The 22,959-nt window shown below is 37.0% G+C and overlaps 1 protein-coding gene, 1 long non-coding RNA gene and 1 pseudogene across 2 annotated transcripts in view; all 3 read left to right on the top strand.

Annotated features, from left to right (window-relative positions):
• Positions 1–4,329, top strand: part of LOC136778930 (dynein axonemal heavy chain 7-like) — a 46,832-nt gene extending 42,503 nt beyond the window's left edge. The window contains exons 38-48 of the mRNA XM_066736124.1: positions 399–686; positions 757–948; positions 996–1,222; positions 1,292–1,662; positions 1,729–1,909; positions 1,963–2,755; positions 2,841–3,052; positions 3,121–3,387; positions 3,461–3,612; positions 3,690–3,971; positions 4,057–4,329. Coding sequence (XP_066592221.1) covers positions 399–686; positions 757–948; positions 996–1,222; positions 1,292–1,662; positions 1,729–1,909; positions 1,963–2,755; positions 2,841–3,052; positions 3,121–3,387; positions 3,461–3,612; positions 3,690–3,971; positions 4,057–4,263 — 3,172 coding nt within the window. The 3' untranslated portion in view covers positions 4,264–4,329. The remainder of the gene's footprint in view (positions 1–398; positions 687–756; positions 949–995; positions 1,223–1,291; positions 1,663–1,728; positions 1,910–1,962; positions 2,756–2,840; positions 3,053–3,120; positions 3,388–3,460; positions 3,613–3,689; positions 3,972–4,056) is intronic.
• A 15,429-nt stretch (positions 4,330–19,758) lies between these two features.
• LOC136778834 (radial spoke head protein 9 homolog) lies at positions 19,759–20,937 on the top strand (annotated as a pseudogene).
• Positions 20,938–21,333: 396 nt separating this feature from the next.
• Positions 21,334–22,412, top strand: LOC136779099 (uncharacterized). Its single transcript, XR_010823522.1, has 3 exons — positions 21,334–21,617; positions 21,700–21,847; positions 21,925–22,412. It is a non-coding gene; the product is annotated as an uncharacterized lncRNA (long non-coding RNA).
• Positions 22,413–22,959: the final 547 nt, after the last annotated feature.

The raw sequence follows: 22,959 nt of genomic DNA, 5'->3' as shown, positions 1-22,959 counted from the left end.
GTACCACCATATATTCTTTCTTCATCGGCATCTTTTTTAATAGAGCCTTGGAGCTGCTATTTTCGCGCGAACCATGCTAGATAATTATTGAATTCCCGTACTTATACGCCCTACCTATGAGCAACATAGCGCAAAATTGAAATTATTTTGTTAACGTTATAGACTCACTAGGAGTCTGCAACGTTGCATCATAAATAACGTATTCAAATAAAAATGATTTGAATAAAATCAATTTTAGTCCAGTTAATTAAATTTCATTAATAGCAAGTCAATAATTTACCTGTGTTATATATTCAAGAAATATTTACTTTAATTAAATGAGTTTTTTCTCAGTGTACTCATAGTATATATGTATATATTGTATTATTATTATTAAAATTCCTGAAATAATTATTCAGAAACTCTCGTCGATGGCCACTCATGATTGATCCTCAAGGCCAAGCCAACAAATGGATTAAAAGTATGGAGAGAGAAAATAATCTGAGTGTGATAAGACTAACCCAATTGGATTACAGTCGAATATTGGAAAATTCTATTCAGTTTGGTCAACCAGTGTTATTGGAAAATATTGGAGAGGAGCTGGACAGTCTTTTGGAGCCAGTTTTGATGAAACAAACCTTTAAGCAGGGGGGTGCATTGTGCATCAAACTGGGAGACACCATAGTGGAATATAGCTCATCTTTTAGGCAATTAAAACATCATACAATTAGTATATAGCTTCAACAGTTTAAACAAAATGTTTTTTTTTTTTTTTAGATTATACATTACTACGAAGTTAGGAAATCCTCATTACTTACCCGAGGTCGCTGTAAAGGTGACACTGTTGAATTTTATGATAACCGAGGTTGGTTTGGAAGATCAATTATTGGGTATCGTTGTGGCCAAGGAGAGACCAGATTTAGAGGCTGAGAAAAATTTCTTAATCGTCCAAAGCGCTGCGAATAAAAAGTGAGTATTTATTTTTTGATAATTAGAATGATTGATCGTTGCTGTAGATTGTTGAAGGAGACCGAGGACAAGATTCTTCGAGTATTAGCCGTTTCGGAAGGTAATATATTGGAAGATGAGGAAGCTATTAATGTTTTAACGTCTTCGAAGAACTTGAGCAACGACATACAAGCCAAGCAAGCAGCATCAGAAATTACGGAACAGTCAATTCAGTCAAAACGATTGGAATACACACCAATCGCCGTCCATTCAACGGTTTTGTTTTTCACCATCGGTTGGTCCTTTTAAATTTTGGTATTCTGTCTCCTAAAGCTTATTTTAATCGAAATTCATTTTTTTCTAGTCGTACTATCAAACATAGATCCCATGTATGAGTATTCGTTGGTATGGTTTGTCAATTTATTTACAATGGCTATCGACAAGACACCACGGTCCGATGATCTGTCCGAGAGACTAGAAAGTTTGAAGACGTACTTCACCTACTCCCTTTATGTGAATATCTGCCGGTCTCTTTTCGAGAAGGACAAGCTAATGTTCTCTTTACTGCTGCTCGTTAATTTACTGAAGAAAAGGGAATCGATCTCTATTCCCCAGTGGCTCTTCCTATTAACTGGTGGAGTTGGCTTAGATAATCCCTACAACAATCCCACCTCCTGGCTCCCATCACGCCAGTGGGACGAGCTTTGCCGACTCGACGTTTATTTGGACTTTAGGGTAATCTCGCATAATCTACAAAAAAACCTTCATCTTATTTACGAAAGAAATAACGTATTATTTCAGGGCATCAGAGAGTCTTTCACAAATAACTCAGATCAATGGAAGATTATTTTTGATTCAAAAGAACCCCAGAGAGCGGAATATCCATCTCCATTCGAATATTTGAATCCGTTCCAAAGGATGATTGTTCTCAGATGTATACGTCCGGATAAAATTATACCTGCTGTACAGCAATACGTTCGATGTAAGTATGATCCTCTGTACGCATTATATCCTAATCATACGACCGACTTTCAGCCGAGTTTGGCGAGGAGTTCGTGGAAGCTCCACCTTTCGATTTGGCCTCATCGTATGCTGACTCTAGCTCATCCACTCCATTGATATTCGTACTGACACCCGGTGCTGATCCTGCACAGCTATTGCTAAAATTTGCCGAGGACCGTGGCTTTGGATCCAATCGTTTGCACTATCTCTCCTTGGGTCAAGGTCAAGGACCGATCGCTGAAAAGTTGATAGAGGATGGCTCGAAGCTCGGTCACTGGATTGTGTTACAAAACTGCCACTTGGCGAAGAGCTGGATGAAAGTTTTAGAGAGGATCTGCGAGAATTTACAGATAGTTGATAGTGGAACCAACGAGCGCTTCCGCTTATGGCTGACCAGTTATCCAGCAGATCACTTTCCGGTGTCCATCCTGCAGAATGGAATTAAAATGACAAACGAGCCGCCGAAAGGCCTCAAGGCCAATATCTTAAGATCCTATACGAGCGATCCTACAAACGATCCAAACTTTTTCAACAGTTCTTCTCAGAGTAGAAATTTCAAGAGGCTCCTTTACTCCCTCTGCTTCTTTCACGCTATAATTCAGGAACGACGAAAGTTTGGGCCAATTGGTTGGAATATTCCTTACGAGTTTAACGAGACTGACCTGAGAATCTCTATAATGCAACTCAAAGTCTTCTTGGATCAGTACGAAGACGTACCTTTCGAGGCCCTTAATTATCTCTTTGGAGAGTGCAACTACGGCGGTAGGGTCACCGATGAATGGGACCGTAGAACTCTCACCACCATCCTCACAAAATTCATTTTTCCGTTAGTATTTAATGATCACCCTTTTCTTATTTTCAAGTTTAACATGCAACTTCATTTATTTATCTGTATGTATATGTGTATATAGGGATGTCATTGGCGATATTTGTTATTTTTATGACCGAACGTCCGAAGTTTATTACTGTCCAGATACAGAGGAATACGAAGTTTATGTAGAATACACAAAGGGTCTACCACTCATAACCGAGCCAAGTGTATTTGGAATGAATAACAATGCTGATATCATCAAAGATAAACAGGAGACCGAATTACTTTTTTCGTCACTTCTATTGACTCAGGTATATTTTCTATGATGTGTAATTTAGTTAACAATTGGAAACATTTTGAATCTTTAATCGTCTAAAATTATCGGTGCGATCTATATTGTATCTATTTGAAGGAAACTGATAAATCCGGGTCAGGTGGATTGTCAGGGGATAAGTTGGTTCTTGCAGTAGCAAAAGACATTTTATCCAGACTACCGGCTGATTACGATCTGCTCAACGCTCTCGAAAAATATCCAACATCTTACAGTCAGTGCATGAATACAGTACTGGTCCAAGAGATGGCAAGATTCAACAAGCTGTTAAAACGTATCCGAAGTAGTCTGATCAATATTCAAAAGGCCATAAAAGGTACCATTTTATTTTTAATAATATTATCACAATAGTTCTTAATTAAGTTTCTTTAAAATCAAAATTTTCTTAGGTTTAATCGTAATGTCTTTCGAACTGGAAGAAGTATATAGTTCCATTTTAACTGGAAGAATTCCAAGCGTCTGGCAGAATGTTTCCTACCCATCCTTAAAACCTCTGGGCAGTTATATAAATGATTTTCTAGAACGTCTCATATTTTTACAGGTACGTTTATTACTTTTTATCTCATTTCAATATTAGTACTGTGTATTAGATTTTTCTTCTTTTATTTTGTTCATCAGGAATGGTACGAAAAAGGTCCACCCAGTACATTTTGGTTGTCCGGATTCTTCTTTACCCAGGCTTTTCTAACCGGGGCACGACAGAATTTTGCAAGAAAGTATCATGTTCCAATAGACCTACTAGTTTACAATTTTATCGTAATGAAGGAAGAAAATTTCGAACACCCACCGGTAGATGGAATCTACGTTTACGGCCTGTTCCTCGATGGAGCCAGATTTAACATGGAAAACATGGTATTAGATGAAAGCATACCTAAAAAACTTTACGACAACATGCCCTTTGTGAGTTTCCTTTAATTTCTTCGTAATGAATTAATATAGTTTTTATTATTTCTTATAAAAGAAAATTGTGACGATATTCTTATAGCTATGGCTATTACCTGTAAAAAAAACCGATGTTGAAGAACAATATATTTACAATTGCCCAGTTTATAAGACCAGCATACGTCGAGGTGTTTTATCCACTACAGGCCATTCGACTAATTTTGTAATAGCCATGAAACTACCGACTGAAAAATCACCGGATCATTGGATTATAAGAGGCGTCGCGTTACTTTGTCAATTGTCCGAATAACAATCGTTCTATCACTATACAATTGCTAAATAAATTATTTCAATCTTCAATTTACATTTTTCCTATCTTCTGCAAAATAGAATACACAGATAAATAAATATAATTTAATTTATGATTATTAATTCATTTTAACCAGAACTACAGCCATTTAAGTAAACATATATTCACAAATTGCTCTCAATAAATAAGATTATTTGGATATAAGGTATACAGTATCTCCTCTGGACACAAAGAAACTGCTGCCTGTCACCAGTGTGTGTATGTAATGCAAGATTGCATATACTCAGATCTTCCATTATATCCCCTAAACCATTACAAATGGACTAACATGCTAAGAATACAAGATGCAAATGATAATTATAATATTTCATGATAACTGTATGTGCAGCGCTCATATCTCACCGCTCGCGCGCTTAAGGACCTTGAGAAATCTTCCCGCGTATATAAGCTGGTTAAAAACTCTCATCTTTCTGACTATCTCACCCTCCCCCCTTCCTCCTTACCGCACTTTGTCTCGAAGAAGAAAAAAACAGAAAAACTGAGCAGGCACGGAATTTGTTTCAACGTGCCATGCGAATTAACGCAGTTGTGTTTATTCGTTTATGTGTGGTATAAGACAATTGCAACGTTGTTATCACCACATACGAAGAAAAATAACAACTTGAAACTCGAAACGCTTGACTACTGTGATCAACGGTGACCCGAGGCAACTTCAACATGTCATTACATGCCTGATCTGACGAAGAAAAATTTTAGGCGTATTGGTTCTTGACCCATTCCATTCATCCCTGGTCTCCCAAAATTGGATAGTAGTTTTTTTGTATCGTGATCAACACCATGAATAGGCTCAAGTGAATTTTAAACGGCGTCGGTTACACCGTGATCCATGGTACGTTGGACGCTTATCCGCGCCGGAAAATTGATCTTGGTGCACAAAGAGCGTTCTCCAATCTCCTTCCCCTTCCTCCCCGTCTCTTCCAACAGTCCAAAACGAACACTCCAAGAGGCTCCCATCGTGCAAGAACGACCAACTCAGGTCCATCGTGATTTCGCTCAGATCCAGCAACGTCCCCTCCAACGTACGTCAAAATTTGCACGCACGACACAACAGCAGCGCTCTTTGCACCATCAGAAGCAGGCCAGTTCTGTCGAATAAGAGATCGAGGACACTCGTCATATCCTCGAGGTCCAGGTCCAAATCCAGTATCAAGAAGAAGGTCTCGTTTGGCAACGTCGCCAAGCACCGTCTCCGTTAATCACGCAAGTCAATGTCGCTTGGTCCTGTTGGAAAATCGCAGGAATGTAGATTGAATTCTATAAAAAAACAGGATATTCGCTCTATTATGCCGGAAATGGGCTACGATGAGTCCTTGGAGGCGGGACAGGAGGGGGGAGTAGTAGCAACGAGTCGGCTAAGAAAATCAATTCTATAAATATGGGCGATCCGTTCTCAGATCTGTCGAGCAACAAAATAAGAGAGTTCGGTCCGTCTCGATATTCCACTGAAACGTCGTCGTCGTCGTCGTCGTCGTCGTTGCTTCCTGGTAACAAGACAGAGATCAAGAAGGACGGTGATTGGCAGAAGAACGTGGAAGAGTTCTTGAAAGAGCTGAAAAGCAGTAATATCGCGATGGCCAAGCTACACGATATGGAGATCGCTCAGTACTTGAACGAGTCTATAAACTGGATGGACAAGAAGGTGAAGAACATACGAATAAATTCAAAGAGTCTGCCATCAAGTTGTCCGATAATTTGATCTCTATGAAGCTTAACATAGAGAGTGCATTTTTAACGGCGAAGGTAGAACAACCTCCAAGCGAGAGTTTTTCGAGTCAAACGAGCAAAATACTGCCACCTACCAGGAATCCAAACATTGAATTGAAAATGAAACTCTCGACAAGCGAGTCTGTTGTGAGCGTTAACGTCGATCCCACGAATTCCCCGCTGCTCGATACTGTAATCAATAACAAAGAGCTCTCGGTGGTGATCAAGTCCAATCTAGGAACAAGAGTAGCGTCGCGCGGACCAAGACCAAACTCCCAACTAGCGCAACGCCCTGTGACAACGCTATGAAGATTTCGGTCAGTGAGAATTCTCTGCCGGTAAACAGATCGAGCTGCTGATCAACAGCGAGCCGGTGTCCGAGGTGAAAACGATCACTGCTAGATCGGAAAAAGTTGACATGGTTAGCTCCTTGGATCAGATAGAAACACGTATTCCAGTGGTGCAGGGAGACAAGAGTTCAAACTCTATTGAAAAAGAGTAACAAGATAGTTCATCGTCATCGCCGTCGATATTAAATCTGCAAATCTCAGCGAAACTGTAGAAGCCGATGGTGGCTAGTAAGAACGTCGATCGGTATCAGTCGATGAGGAGGAAGAGTGACGACTCTGGTAAGATTCAGTATCCCAACAAGAATACGGCAACGAAGAATGAAAAATACGAGATTGGAAAGTCGTCCGCGTTGAAAGATTCGGATAGTACCGGGAACGCTCCGTAGAAGAGTCGAGTGAGGGCCGACGGAAGAAGGGACGGTTTCGAGGTTTACGCTAATAATAAAAATCGCGTTACGACGAAAGTCGTGCCTTGGTGGACGTCCGAAGAATCTTACGAAAAGTTTGCCAAGCCAGCAGCGAAACAATCGAAGATGGATAAGGAAATGAACAAAAAAATGTTGAAGGTAAATAAAGTCGACACGGCAGGTCATGCCGCGAATAAACGCGCGACAGAAAGGAGACCTTAGACCGTCGGAAGCACGGGTACTAGGACCTCTTTGGGAGATAAATCAGTAGTCAGTAATATGGAACGAATCAACGTGGGATTCGACAGATTCCTAATTGAAAAGACAGAAAGGAATATCGCTAAGTCAACAGGGAATATTGTTAAGTCAAACGGGCACCGAGAAAAGACACCTGCTACTTTGACGAGGAAGTATTTGGGGAAATTGTTGGGAGGTCCGTCGCGGAACGAAGGTGTACGAGGAACTTCGTCCGACACGAAAATGAAAGAAATGTTCGAGTTTCTGAAGCCGGTCGAGAAGAAGAAAGATGGTACTTTGGTGGACAAAGGAGTAAAAGGTTTCATCGAAACAAACCAACAAGGACAAGCCTAAGACGGATAAAAAGAATAGTCAGGATATTTCAGCTCTACCATCGAGGTGCCCAAGAGTCCAAAGTCAGATATTATGATTAACGAAACTTTCAGCTTCGAGCAAACGGAGTACCATTAATCATTGAATTGGACCAAAAGCAATTAAATTTTGGTCGGGTGCTATTATATAGAAAAGAATTTCGGACAATTAAGAGATACGGTATTATCTCGACGGCAAGTATAACTGTTTACAATAAATCATCAATATTGATTTATTGGCGTATACAGTTCGAGATTGATGAAGATTCTTAATCCTTAAAGTGCACTAGGGGTCTAAAGTACCTCAAAGAAAATATATGCTTTAATTGTATAACTTTTAGGATTTAAAATTTTGTGTTTGTACCGTCAATTGTGAAAAACCGATTCATAAGAAACATTATTAATTATTTTCGTAATAAAATACTTGAAAACACAAGTTTTGTAGACATTATAAAAAGTTAGGGTCTTTTAAATCCTATGTACATTTTATGATATTAATAGGAAGTGTGCGCTTTAAGGGTTAAATCACTTGGACACCAATAAACAATGATATTAAAGCTTGGACGGACCAGAAAATTGAATTTTGCTGTCATGTCATTAACGTACGTAAGTCATAACCCATAGAACACCAAATAAGTTAAAGACATTGTTTAGATGTCTTTTAATCAATTGGATGACTAAAAGATGTCTATAAGACAACTTTTAGTCAAGTGTGCTGTATGGGTGACTTTTTTGGAATATCATGAAATTACGACTCTCAGAGACAGTTTGAAGAGATTAAACATATTACTGAAACATTGACTAAATATATCTTAGTTGTAATTACTACTCTGGTATCAATGGGTGTTTTAATCACTAGAAAAGCTTTAAAAAGTGATCATTTTGCAGAAACTCAGCTCTGGTGAAGATTGATGAAATTACGAGTCGCTTATATAAACCTCGTACCGCATTCTCTATTGACAATCGGCTGAGTGTCAGTGGTTCTGGCGAATGCTTAAATGCAGGTATAATGTTTGGGATTCATCATGGCATAAATGAATTCCACCTGCGTATCCTTAGCCTTTAAAGTCGCTGCACTTTCTTTAGCATCGCTTTATCCGATGCCCTCTACGCTTACACAAATCAATGTTAATGTATACAAGTAGAATAGACATTTTATATTATTTTATTTACATTTATATTGGGCGTCAAATAGTGACATTACTCTCCACTCGGAAGATGGAATAGATTGTAAGGGATCATTACTCCATATTTCTGGTCAATATAATCAAAATTTATACGTTAAATGCAGCTGTGCTAACACCTGATTTATATAATACAAAACACTGTCAAGGATGCCGAAGGTGTGGCCAGACTGAATTTTTCGCCATTGATACAAAAGATTTCTGGTTGCGTGATCGACGAATAGGTGACAACGGAGTATCCGTGGATGTATGTTCACAAGGATATAATTGAGGATACTATGAGTCTACATTCAGAGAGCAGCGATTTTCTACCGGTAAAAGATGCCATTGAAAAAGTAGTTATCCAGAACCAAAAATCCTTACTGGGTAGACACCGTTCATCGTCTTCGAAGGCCAATTTTACGTTAGCTTAAACCAAACCGAAAAACCAGTTATGGAGCGTGCGTAATATATAAGAAACAAGGAAGGAAAACGACTAACTGTGTAAGAAAAGCCATTTTTAAACCCATTGGAGAGTAGACTGACCTAGAAAGCTCGTCGGAAATGAACACATTTCAAATTGTCAAAAATAGAGAATTACTAAAGATTCTAAATATTAATCATTTTAGTTAAAAGTAGCATTTACTAATTGACCAAGGAGTCTTAGATTGGAGTAAAATTAGTAATATAGATATTGACCGTGTGATAAGGGAAAGAGATTTTTCAATTATTTATAAGAATGTACATATTGTATGGAGCTATGGTTTGGAATATGAGCGTGATGTTAAAATCTTAGATTCTAATTTTGAAAAATTATTTCGTTTTGCACAATTGCCCATAAAGTATTTATTATACTATAAGCAATATTTAGATCATCGTGTAGTTATATTAAAGGATGAATTAAGATTGAAAACAGGAAATAATTGTAAACTGAAAAAGACTTGTCAACTTCACGAGAAACTATTAAGTAGTTGCAGGAACAGTTAGGAAGAAAACACAAAATAATTTATCCAAAAAACAACGATTCTCACATTGAAATACATGAATGTCCATATTGTCCAAAAACATTTGCCTCAGCATTTTTGTTAATGCACATATTATGAGATGACATGCATATAAATTAAATTACTTAGCTATACCTGTTATGCATGATCATTATAAAACTGAGACAGAAAAGTTTCATAATGAAATGAAATCACTAAAGAAAAGACTTAATCAAACAGATAAAATTATATACAATGACGACAATAAGTCAATAAATAATGAAAAGGACAACAAAAAAGTGGCTAAAAGCGAGAAAAGAGTTTTCAAATATAATGATAATGATATTATGAAGAAAGTATGGAAGAAACATTCAGAGAAGCGTCTGAGTAATTACTCATAGATGATTCCAGATTCAAAGGTGAAATGTAAAACAGTACTGAATCTGATGTACATTTGAAAAAATGAATTAGTCAGTAAGAAAAAGAAATTGAACGATTAAAAAACCAAACACTTGACCGACTTAAGTCAGATGTTGATAGCATACAAAAGAAACTGCACACTCAAGAAGATTACTGGAAGTCCAAACTTGAATATCTAGAAGTTCAGCATCGTAAAGATATTAAAAACTTGTATCTGAGTTAAAGTCCACCCAACAAGCAGCTCAACTCATGAAAAAAGACTATAGTTCTAAAGTGATTGATTTAGAAAGAAAATCGTTAGACCAGTCTAAAATTCTGATGGAGCAAAATGAGCAGCTCAGTTCACACATTGTCTAATGGAATGAAAATTTTACAAAGGCCTCATCCTGAATGTAAAGTTAATGGCCATGTCTCGCATAAAGTTTGTTCACCGAGTATTACAGTCAAACAAAATCATGTTTTTTGCCAGATTGAAAATACTGATTCTACAAATTTTGAAGCACAACAAATTTTCAACAATACATATGCATCAGATCACAATGACAAAACTAATGAGATCTTAAAATATTCTCAACATATTTTAAAAGCAGTTAATTCATTTTATAAATCTCAAAAAACTAAATTGGACAAAGAATTAGTACTTAATGAAAAGTTAAAATCTTATCAAAAAATTGATTCTCACCCTAGAAATACTAAAGGCATGACAAATGTCTTTCAGGTGAAAAGTTTCCATGATGCAAGTGATACAAAACTGGAATTTGGAATTAAGTCAAAATAAGAAACAGATGAAACTGATTCCTTAAAAGTCAATAAAAAACAAATCACAACTAAATCTTTGAAAGAAGGCACTCCTACTTTTAAATTGCAAAGCAGTAAAGCTTTTACAGTAGAAGATAAGAAGAACTCAAAATCCGATTCAAAATTTATTTCTTCTAAATTTACATCAAAAACTGAATCAGAAAAAGCTCAAGTAAGAAATCAGTATTGCGAGAGTAAGGAATTATCAGTAATTCCTCTGCTTAATTCTAATGTAGCAACACCAAGTCGAATATTCCGTAAAGTAATGAGTTCTGAAGAGATTAAAGACATTAATATAAACTTTAATAAAAAGTCAAAAAATTTAGGATTGAATCCTGAATGGCATGGAATATCACAAGATACATTTGAACAAAACATGGATATTTCTCACCAAGAAAACATTAACTCTAAGAAATTTTCTAAATATAATCAAATAAAAAGAAAAATTTTTGATGAACTTCATTATAGACTAGCTATGAAAAATCAAGCTGTACAAATCACGAGACCATCAGAAAAGTCTCCTCTGAATAAACTAATGACAAATATTAAGAAAAAAGTAATAAGGGCATTCAGTGCTCAGAAAAGCCATAGAGGAATAGATTTGAAACAAAGATTATATTCAGCCCGAAGAGTTTGGATGAAAATGTATTAAACTATCAAAACAATTCTGAAATTGAAGAAAGTGAAGGGGATCAAAAGAGAAATGAGAATTTAATGGTAGATTCTATGAGTCATGAACAATTATTAACAGAAGACAAACAACCTGTATGTACCAAAAGTCTGACTTTGATATCGATTATTCGACGATTACATTTTCTCAAATAAATTACCACGACAACAATCGACAATTTGCTTGAGAGGCGCTAGAATGTCATCAGGTAGCTCCGTTCGAGCCGTCATATGGCAACAAAATCAATGGTGTAATTAATTCACGCTGAACAGCGAACTATATTTTTCGTGCAAGTTGCGCATTGATCTAAATTCTTATTTTGTAGCATGAGTTTGGAAACTAATAGCAGTTTTGCCAGTCGGAAACTGTCAAACATGAATCTCGAAGGAAACGCGTCGAGAAGCGAGCAGATAAATATGATGGAAATTTTTTATACACTAACTCGAGATAAGTGCTGAAAAATGATCGGAAACTGATGGCGATAATATGGTGATTTGTATTAAACTGCTGGACTTGCCACCGTTTTAAATTAGTACGAATAAGGTTAGACTCGAGGAAGATCGGAACAGGCCAATATCCGAGGACAAGGAGAATTATCATTTCTTCACTAGGACCATCGACGTTAAGAGTGGTAAAACTTTTTTGATCACAAAGACACCAAAGAGCCTAGAGACATCGATGTTTGCTCCTGAAGAAAAAGATTTTTAAGATGGACGAGGAGAATAAGAAGAAGCCTTGTACGTTACTTTGCAAGACCAAGGTTCCTTTACCCTGCAGTCTTCAAGGTCAGATACACAACGTTTCCTACGGAGTGGACGATCTGCCAATAGCATCTCCCATCCAGACGAAATATCGTCTCTTCGACAAACGCGAAGAACTCTCTGCCTCGATATCAACGGCCGTTCAACTGATGAATTTAGAAAAACACGTGCCTGTCGGAGCAGTCGATGATGAAGAAATCCTTGGTTTTTCGGAACTCCCCGAGCACTCAGGAATTTTCCTACGTAAACGTGACGAATGATGACGCGAAGAGGCAGGTGTTTGGAAGTTACCAGGAGGAAACTGAAGATCTCCGAAACGTATCCTGTAATTGTATGCCGTTTGCTCGGTTGTCCGACAAGAAATAAGCAGAACGGTACACGGATCAATAGTGGGAGATGACAGCCCCCCTAACGTGACCAGATTCATCACCGCGCATCTCCATGGATTAACTTGATTTCGAAGATCTCACGAGTGTCGAAAATCTGAACGATAGCAGTTATCGAGATCTTGTTTATCGATCTTATTCGGATGAACCTATTTGTTCCTGTCTACCGCGATGGCAACCGATAAATCCAATGATTGCCAATCTGGTTGCATGAGATCCGGTTGCATTATGCTGAGAAATCCGGCCACGCTGTTCAAAAAGACCGAGATAGACGCTGGTAGGTCTGCTGGATATTGCCCGAAATAGATGCAATTTGGTTCGATGCATTTGGAATATTGCAATGATGTGCTAAGAGTGAGAGGGGAAGGGAAGGGGGGAGCACTTGAAGAAGAATTAGCCAAGAATCTGATGCGACATAACAGCAGGAAGAGCTGGTCTAGTAGCGCCTGCAAGTTTGATTACAAGTTGTATCCTGATGATCTAAAGAATCTTCGGAGATTGGAAGGTGGATGGGGAGAGGGATGTCTGTACCACCGAAATTGGGACTCCTCAAACGATAACCAAGATTTCAAACTCCTGCAGATCCGGTAGCAGACCACCGGAGATCAAAATGCCCGGGTGCACGTGCACCCGAAAGGAAGTTTCGCTCTCGCGAAAAGGAACAACGGCCTGCTCGAAGAAGCTGTGCACCGGTGTCGATTGTTTGCTGCAAGCTTTTCGAGAGGCTCAGGATTTCGTGAACTCGTTGGTTAAGGTACCAGGCTTCATTGGTCTCGGTCTCATAGATCCGTCCGACAGTCCCTTCTTCGGCAGAGTTCAGAGTTACGAAAACCCCAAGACTCCTGGACTCGGCCGCTCGATAAATCCTCAGTGCACGGTTCCTTGCAATCCGGAAGTGATGACTCGCACGCCGTTAGGCCGGCATGGAGCGTTCTCGCTCACGAAAAGTTACTCGCCCAGTACTTAAGTGGGCGAGATTCGCACCAGGTCTCGGCGGTCTTGCTCTCTCAACTTAGTCGAACATGGGGACGCTGCTCCATATTTCCCTTTAGGAGTGCTCTAGCACTGTCTTCACCTTATAAACTGGACCCCAAAATATAAATCACACGGGCAGATCTAAAAAGATACACCAGAACATATTCTAAAGCTGTTTGATCAATATCTAAACTTTATTATTCACTCTACAATTAAGTTTCACTTTTCAATATTAAAGAAAATTGAAAAATGCCTTCAAAGAAAAAGAAAGAGATAGAACCTCCAGAGCCGGTGGTAACGGAGTAAATACAATAAATAAAGTAATTCTAAAATTATACATCATGGTAAATTCTACGTTTTTAACTGCAAACTGCAGACCAGCACCAGGTATAGAGGATGTTGAAGAAGAAGTATCTCAGCAACTAATTTCAATAGTAACTGGAGAACCCTATGGTCCAAAAACTCGTTATATTAGCGAAAAAGTTGACGAAGAGAGTACAGATGATGAGCTTCCATCAGAGAACGACACCGAATCTAATTTTATCAAGGAAGAACTGCCAGATGTTTCATCCGAATTCTGGCATATCCAGGAGCTTATCAAATATATGAAAGCAGGAAATCAAACAGCAACCATGATTTCTTGTTGTCTTTTAAAAGATCACGAGCTTACCAATAAGGTTAAAAACTGATAGTTAATTTCAATGACATATCACGATCAGGTTTATAAGAATAATTTTTTTAGGACGTTCAGAAAGCAATTAACGATGTAGGAGGTTTAGAAGTGCTTGTAAATCTTCTAGAAACTAAAGAGTTAAATTGCCAGAGTGGATCGCTGTCTATTCTGCTCCAAATTGCAGCAATACCGGATATGAGACGTAATTTAATTGATCCCGACATTGTAACTCCTTTCATAGAATTATTGAAACATCCTGCCATGGACATTCAGGCTAGTCTTTGATGCTTCCAGATTTTTTTTCCTCAAGCTGGACCTAATCAACGATTAGTCTTTCAGGTACTAGCGGCTGAGACAATGTCAGTGATAGCATTGGTGAGAAAAGCTAGAAAGCAAATTCGGATTCGTGGTAGAATACCGTTAGTTGTATGTATAAGCACTTCTAAAATTATAAAGTAATTAGATAAAACTGTATAATAATGATAATAATTATACTTATCATTATACATTGGCAGCTAGACGTCATGGAGGATCGACACTGGGAATTGGTCTCAGAAGTCGTTGGCTTCCCAATTAAAGTTGATGAAACCACCATACTGGCTAAAGTAAATTTTCAATAAAGCACTGTTAGCTTTTAGAAAAACTAAAATTTAATCATAATTATAGATTCTTGATTATGGATTGGATGATTACGTGGCGAAACTCGACAACATCACAGAAGCTGCTACCAAAGAGGGTAACCTTGAGAAAGCTTTGGAAAGGATGCACGCAGATTGGGAGGAAATTGAATTTACTGTGCTAGTTTATCGTGATACTGGAACTTTCGTTGTATCTAGCGTGGATGATATTCAACTTTTGCTAGATGATCATTTGACAAAGGCTCAAACTATGAAGAACTCTCTTTATATAAAACCCTTCGAGAAGGACACATTGTACGACGATAAATATTACTAGAATTACCATGATTATATTTACAAAAGAATTTACTTTTAGAGAATGGGAGGGTAAATTGGTCCATTTGCAAGATATCATGGATTATTGGCTGAAGGTTCAAGCCACTTGGATGTACCTGGAACCAATATTTTCCTCTCCAGATATCCAGCAACAGATGCCTGAGGAAGGTCGTCGATTCAGTTCTGTCGACAAGGTAGAAATTCTAAATCATTCGTAAAATGTTATTCCAACTAAATTCGACAATTGTTTTCAGATCTGGCGAGAAATTATGATCTCTGTTTTCGCTGATCCAAGAGTCGTGTCAGTATTGGCAGTAGACAAGATGTTGGAACGTCTAAAAAAATGTACTAGTCTATTAGACCTGGTTCAAAAGGGCTTGACTGCATATTTAGAGAAAAAGAGACTCTATTTTCCACGTTTCTTCTTTCTCTCTAACGACGAACTGCTAGAAATTTTATCGGAGACTAAAGATCCGACTAGGTAAACCTTCTTTTATATACCGGGTGTCTTCCTTTCGAATGGCATCATTTTAGCCAAATATTCAATGCACCGTTAGAATTGAACAATAAAAAAAAAGTTCTATCGACCTTTTAATTTTTAAGTATTCCACATTTTAATGAACCAATCAAACGTAGGGTAAAATGAAGGGAAAGTGAGCAGACAGGCAATATCCTCTAATTCTGTACCCCCACTTTCACTTACTTCGTTATATCATCGCTTGATTGGTTCACTAAATTTGGAATATTTAAAATACAAAGGGCAATAGGAATATATTTCATAAAATTGATTACTTCTAATATTCGAAGGAATATATGGTTAATAGTAAAATGACTTCACTCAGTATAATTAAATCAAATTTAGGTACCGTGGGTGAAATACAACAAAGAGTTGTGAGAATGTGTTGCTCTATATCTATACAGAGTGCATAGTAGAAAACTGCAAAAACTAAACAATAGACAGCACTGTTAGCTAATTTTTCATCGTGCTTTTCGTATGTAAACGCAGCAATACATTCTCACTTCACAATCGTTCCCTTAGAGCACCTAATAGCTTTAAGACCACTTTTAGGTGTCTTTTAGTCAATTGGATGACTAAAAGATGTCTATAAGACAACTTTTTTATCAAGTGTGCTGTATGGGATGGGATTTTCACAAATTTCCGTTTTTAAATAGAAGATTTCTGTACTTGCTACATAATTAATATCAATAAATTAATAATTAAAATTGTTTGTGTGTGTTTAAAAAGCGTCAATCAAGCTCCATTATTTCAAGCTCCGAGAATGTATAAGTAGCTGTGATATCATATATATATATTCATAATTATGACATGCTTTAACCTAATGTTTCATTATGAATGGATTGGACAAAATCTTAAAAGAGAAGGATGAACGTGAGAGAGCAGAAGGAATAAAGAATAAAGAGGCATAAAGAATATACAGCCCTCTGCGTTAACGCGGAATAATAGCAACGCGTGTTGTACCCTAGAAATAATTGAAAGTGAAGTGGCGTACATTTTTTAATATATATTTATATATACGCATTGTATTATATAATTACGATCAATTACTTATATATAAGAGTCGTCTCTCTCATTTAAATTTATATAATTACCAAAAGTTTGCATTTCTCTTAAGTAAGAAAATTTAAATACCCTACGCATGCTAGGCAAGATATCAATATATTTAATAACGTTACATATGAAATTACATCAATAATATTTTCCCATCACAATATATATATGTAACACGAGCATATATATTCTATACATCATATATCCCATCTGCATGGGAATTAAATTCAAATAATTTTATTGCAATTAATACATTACTATTTTAGATGTGCGGTGTCTCTCCAAGGAGATACAAAAGATGCAAACCATTTACAAAAGAAAAATTAAATGTTTTCTCGGATATGATGAAACAAAGTACACAACATAGTACAGCTGCGTTATGGAACATAGCCAGAGAATACGAAAAGACTGCATGGAAAATTCAAGTATTATTTTGTGAAATATTTTTAAAATATATTAATATATGAATGCTTAATTGCGTGAATTCAAACAACTAAATAAAGTAAGGAAACTTTCGCTCCGGAAACAAATTTTCGAAAGCTTCTTACACCATTGAAAAAAGCGGCAATACGACTGAGTAAGTTGGCCAATATTAGCCAAGCCAGGAAGGAGCAAACTGCTTCTGTTCTACTTCTCGTAAGCCAGAATTAAGAATAAGACGGTATTTTAAACTATTAAACAGATGTCTTGGTGCTTAGGACTTTGATTTTTCTAATTCGGATTGCCATAGTCACTCGAAATTCATAATATACGATGGTGGTTGCGGATCCACTTGTTTATTTGATATATCCAAGCAAAAGGACTTGTTCCGTGGAAGAGATATTATTGGTACGCGATAGAAGTATATTCTCTCTAAAAAGCTAATTAATCGGCACTGTCGATTGATATGTCGACGGGAATATGGAGAAAATTTGGAGAGATGTCAAATTACCCAATTTTCTTCAAGAAAGCGGAAACAGGGACCGCTTATACGAGGCTTAGTCAAGTTTTCAGCATCAGTACAAATTAAAACAAGTTTATTACAAAAGACTATGGATCAGCAAACAGTTATATAGTGCGTGTATATATATATATATAGAGAGAGAGAGAGAGAGAGAGCAGTAGAAATCTAATTCTGCAACATATGTAGATAAAAACCATAAGTATCTCCGGTAGCAAAATTGGTCCAAATGACGTTATTATGACCGGAAAATCCAGTCATATTTACCTCATTTGGGCCAATTTTGCTACCGGGGATCTACTACATGAATTGCAGTTGGTCTTAGGAAAATGTTATAGGCGTTTTTGGATTCCGATGTTAAGCAGACATGGGCGCGTAGTGCGATTTGGAGGGTGACCCATTGGGAACACCGCGACACCGGCAAGAAATTTTTCAATCGAAGTAAGATATACCGATGGACGAAAGAGCAAAGTAGGCACATAGGTGCGTGATGTACTACCTAATTACAATTTATAAAATGGAATTTAGATACGAATTTATTACAAATTGAGAATTGTACCACTGTGACAACAGCTATAATAGTGTAGTTATACTGTGAGCAATTTGACCCGGTATGAAACACGGAAAAAAATCCAAAACAATATTGGAAACAAGACAAAGGAGAGGAAGTAGACTACGCAACCAAGGTGGTATACGCAGATGGGTTAATTATAAAAGTTAAGGAAGAGACTGACAGTGCTAGCGCACTCCAAAAAGATAATAGGGAGCAGGGTCCCTAGCTCTGATGAACGAGAGCGAAAACTGGCGCGGCTCGCCCACTTAACAGGATCCCTCAAGCCCTCTGTAGCCAACATTACGGAAAGAAAAACGAGGGAGTATTGTCCAGCGCTATTTTTCAACCGATTTCAATGTTTTTGGGCTTGTTGGAATCGTTAGGACTCGCGCTTTGTCATAAGTAAAGCCGTATTTTCCAAAAAACGTAAAAAAAATAAAATTGTTTAAAAATTCGCATTATTAATATTTAAACGCAAAACAAATCGAAAAATCGGGCTTCTTTATTACGAGGTGCCAGACCTAACGATGTCAACAAGCCCAAAAACATTGAAATCGGTTGAAAAATAGCGCTGGACAATTCTCCCTTGTTTTTCGTTCCGTAATGTTGGCTACAGAGGGCTTGAGGGATCCCGTTAAGTACTGGGCGAGTAACTTTTCGTGAGCGAGAACGCTCTCCGTGTGTTGGCCACCTGGCGGCGTTGCGCCGAACTGTGAGGAGGAAGCGAGACGGATACCGGTATTCATAGTCGTTACTTATATTTAAGACCGACTTAAGCATAGGTTATCTTTTTCTATTACTGTTAGGTGAAAAAGGACAATCGATACTTTAAGTCAGACTTAAATATAAGCAACGACTATGAATACCGGCCGGAGAGTGCGCCAGAGCGAGACGGCTCGAGCCAGCTCGAGCGTCCCGGACCGCTCATTCCGACAAACATCCAATCTCCAAGAACCACGTTATCGCTACCAATAGGTACTTCGAAATCTAACAATATGATTTTGTAAAATATGAAAAAACTTTTTGGTAAAGGCTATTTAATAAAAAAACCTTTGTAGTGGTATCCTCATAATTTATTTACATTTACAAATGTGTTTTTAAATCTTTTAATGTATATATTCTAGATATACTATGTATATAGAATTCTTAATTGAGGTAAAAGTTCTATTACGGCGGTTTATATTAAACAATTAAAATGTAATATCCCAACAGTATTTGGAAATTTACACCTTAATTTTGTATATTTACACTGAATCGGAAAATATACTCTTTCTTGTAAAATCACACAGAGAATAGAGGGTCCAAAAGTAACCCTCTATATTTTGTGTAATTTTACATAAATTTTTTTTGCAGTTTACTTCCACTTCGGAGCTCGTACCACTTTTCAAATGTTTCAGACGTACCAAGAGGCACGATGGTACGGCTTACAATACAAACGTTTTAGAAGTATCTAGACCAATTCAGATAAACTTCTATATCAAAAACACTTTTTTTTGTTTTTCGTGTTTCTCTGTACTCCAGATGGATCGCGGTAAATTAATAGAAGGCTTAGATATTTTAGGTTATGCTAGTATTTGCGTAGGAGTCGAAAATTCGCAACTTTACGAAATTCTTTATATTAATCTTGCAATAAGGGAACCATTTTAAAAAATGCTATTATTGGCGAAAAATCAATGGTATTCATAATGATTATCACGTAGCATACGGATTTGAAAAATATTGCGAATGGGAAGAAGCTTTATCATAAATAAGTTGTTTTTGTTTAGGAAAGAACACGCGTTGAGACTTATTTGGTGAGAAATTGTAAGAATTTGGGATCACCACTATGACCCTCACTCTTTATGCTCGTAAATCCAAGGGAGTCAAAGTAGAGGTGTTGAATTCCCAGTCTTTCATCAGTATGTTAAGGGTGCAATTGAAATAATTTTTATAATTTCATTTCTGTTAACAGCATCGATGGAATAAATTTACTACTATTATCAGACATCACAAAATACGCACGATTTTTAACACCACTAACAATCAATCAATTTGAAGGTAATCCTTCCATTGTAACAAACGTTTACGAGGCGAATCCATCATTTACTTCGAACGAGGGTAATGATCAGTTATACACTGTAAATAGTGAAAAATAGAGACTCATGTGTAATATGATAAACATAGAAATATATTTTTATTTAGAAGAAAAAGAAGGTTAAGAACTATTGCATTGTGTGGCCATTAGGAGGAAGCTTTAGCAAAAGGACTGAAAGAGGTAGACCGGCTAGCGTCGACTGTTCAATTGATTAATGAGGACGCTGCGGTAATTCCACGTGGTAGCCTGTTCAAATGCCTAAACGGTGATGTCATTGAAAATTCTGCTTTTGAAAGATTAAATAGGGCAAACGCTGCTCAATTGAAGTTTTATTTACACGCTCGCCCTTCTCAAAGAAATGGATTACTAATTTATTACTCATGGAGGATTACAATTACGCAACATATTTTTTTGATAGTCTTGACTGAGACATTCCCCTAAATGCTGGAACTTACAATTATTGCAAGGTGCTGGATTGGCTGGACAACTCGTTATTTTGCAAAATCTCTACTGGCCAGAAATGACCTTTTATCATAAAATAAACACCTCATTACGAATTTTTGTATTTCGGTACTACAAATTTTTATTCTATATTCAACAACGCCCTTCCAATTATATCTAGATAAAATTGATGAAACAGTTACAGTCCGTGTGCAATGTTTTCATCTTCGGAAATGAAAGGGATCGTTTAACGCAGTAGTCCTCTCACTCTCATACACCCAGTTTTTCAGTTATGGATACTGCAAAGAAAAACTTGATAAATTCAATTATATATACAAATTCACAGAAGATCAGATTTCTGTAACAAATGATCTTGGTAGCTTTTGTGTTAAGTCAGATTTAAATAATTTAACATTTGTTTCATGGTTTTATAGTTATTATTGTGTTCCCTGAGTTTTCTCTGTACCAACTGAGTCCACCATACCAAGCGAAGGACGATGATCAACACAGCAAGAGAATTATCATAGCGATCATCGAAAAATTATCCGATGAGAAACGTTCCAGTGTGGTGGTGTTAAAGAATCAACTCTGCTTTACCAGGCATTATATCAAGCATGGCTAAGCAACGTGATAAATTATAATTTACCTACTCGAAGTAACCAATTATTAATCTTGTTGCAGAAGAGGTTATCAAGAACCATCCATTATGTTTTCATCAAAAGGCCGGACCACTTGTCTCCGAGATTTGCGAAAAAGAAAGTATCGAAGGTGACAGGGATGCTGAAAGATTGTACCGAAAGATTTTGTTTGCTATAACCCTTCTGAGCGGACTGGGAATCTTACGCGCGACTCCGTCGATACTTCAGTAAATACCTACGGAATAAGAATAACAGGAAATTGTAAAATTAAATAATTATTATTCAAAGAAACCTATTTTGTTTTTGCAGAGTATTTTCCAGCTCTCAGAAATACTATATTATACGACCTTATCCAAACGGGAAAAAGAGGAGCAATTAATGGAGATGATGTACATTGTTGCTAGAATAAAATTGTTCAATAAAGATTGTCGTCGCGATGGGGAAAGAATAGACGATTGTAAATAGAACTCGCTCTTTTTCAGTGTTTGATTAACGTACTTCAGATTAAAGAAATAGAAATATTGTTGTTTGCAGTACCGATTCGAGTATTTTAAAAGAGGCCGTTAATAGAACTCATAAGACTATAATTGAGTCACTAGAAAAAATCATAAAAAAAGTATAAAAATTCACCAATGCTGTGGAGAACGCGATGAATTTACAAGAGTTTGCGAAAAAGATGATAATGAATATAGAGGAAAAAAGGATTCAAAACTTCCTGATAACATTAGCGGTAAAGACGTGGATTGGGCGGTTGAAATGTTGGCTGCTTGTCGTCAACAAGAAATATACATAAGGTTTTTCAAGATGTATTATTTTTTCGCTAAAAGATTACTCACGTTTTGTATTTTAAACTAAAATTTTATAACACCGTAGAGAATCGATTTTCTAGTCGAGCACGATGATAATTGTAGTTCTTGATTCGGATAACACAGTTGCTCCATCGCTTCTTTGCTTTCGTCAATAGAAAGCTGTTAGTTGATGTAGAATGTTGCGATAATGGGATTAAAAAGCTTATTCTGCAGCTTGAAGATCGTCTGGTGAAGCTTCACGACAACCTTCGTTATAGAATAACAGTGCTCACACGTCCCAAGTATATGTAAGATTAATTGTTAACTCTCGTTCGATAAATCTTATTGCGAAAGACAAGTCATATCTTGAATAAAAAAAAAAGAAAATAATAAAAACTGAAAGGGGTTATTTTCTGTTCCCTTTTTTAATTAGAGCCGCAATTTGTTGACTTTGCTGATATATGGATGAGTCTGCAAGACGAGGTCATCGTTCTCAGTCACATCAATAGTTTTCCTTGGGAAATTTACAGCCTTGGCACTAAAGTAATTATAATATAATTTAAACACAAGTAACATGAGTAAAAAAGCGTAACTTGTTTAGGGAGTCAATGTGTGCAACCAGACCCTGCTGAATGACCTGATAAAAGACGCTGAGGTCGTGACCGATACTCAGCGACTCGAACGATCAATGAACAATGTAATATGTAATTCAATAATCATAGTTTTTTATCTGATAAAGAGATTATTCGTGTATTCACGATGTACATTTTGCATTTTGTAG

The sequence above is a fragment of the Prorops nasuta genome, unplaced genomic scaffold, assembly GCF_024137725.1.
Source record: "Prorops nasuta isolate Cenicafe-Biocafe unplaced genomic scaffold, Cenicafe_Pnas_1.2 PNAS00015, whole genome shotgun sequence".
Lineage (NCBI taxonomy): Eukaryota > Metazoa > Arthropoda > Insecta > Hymenoptera > Bethylidae > Prorops > Prorops nasuta.
The sequence above is the reverse complement of the archived record's forward strand: the minus strand, read 5'-3'. Positions and strand labels throughout refer to the sequence as shown.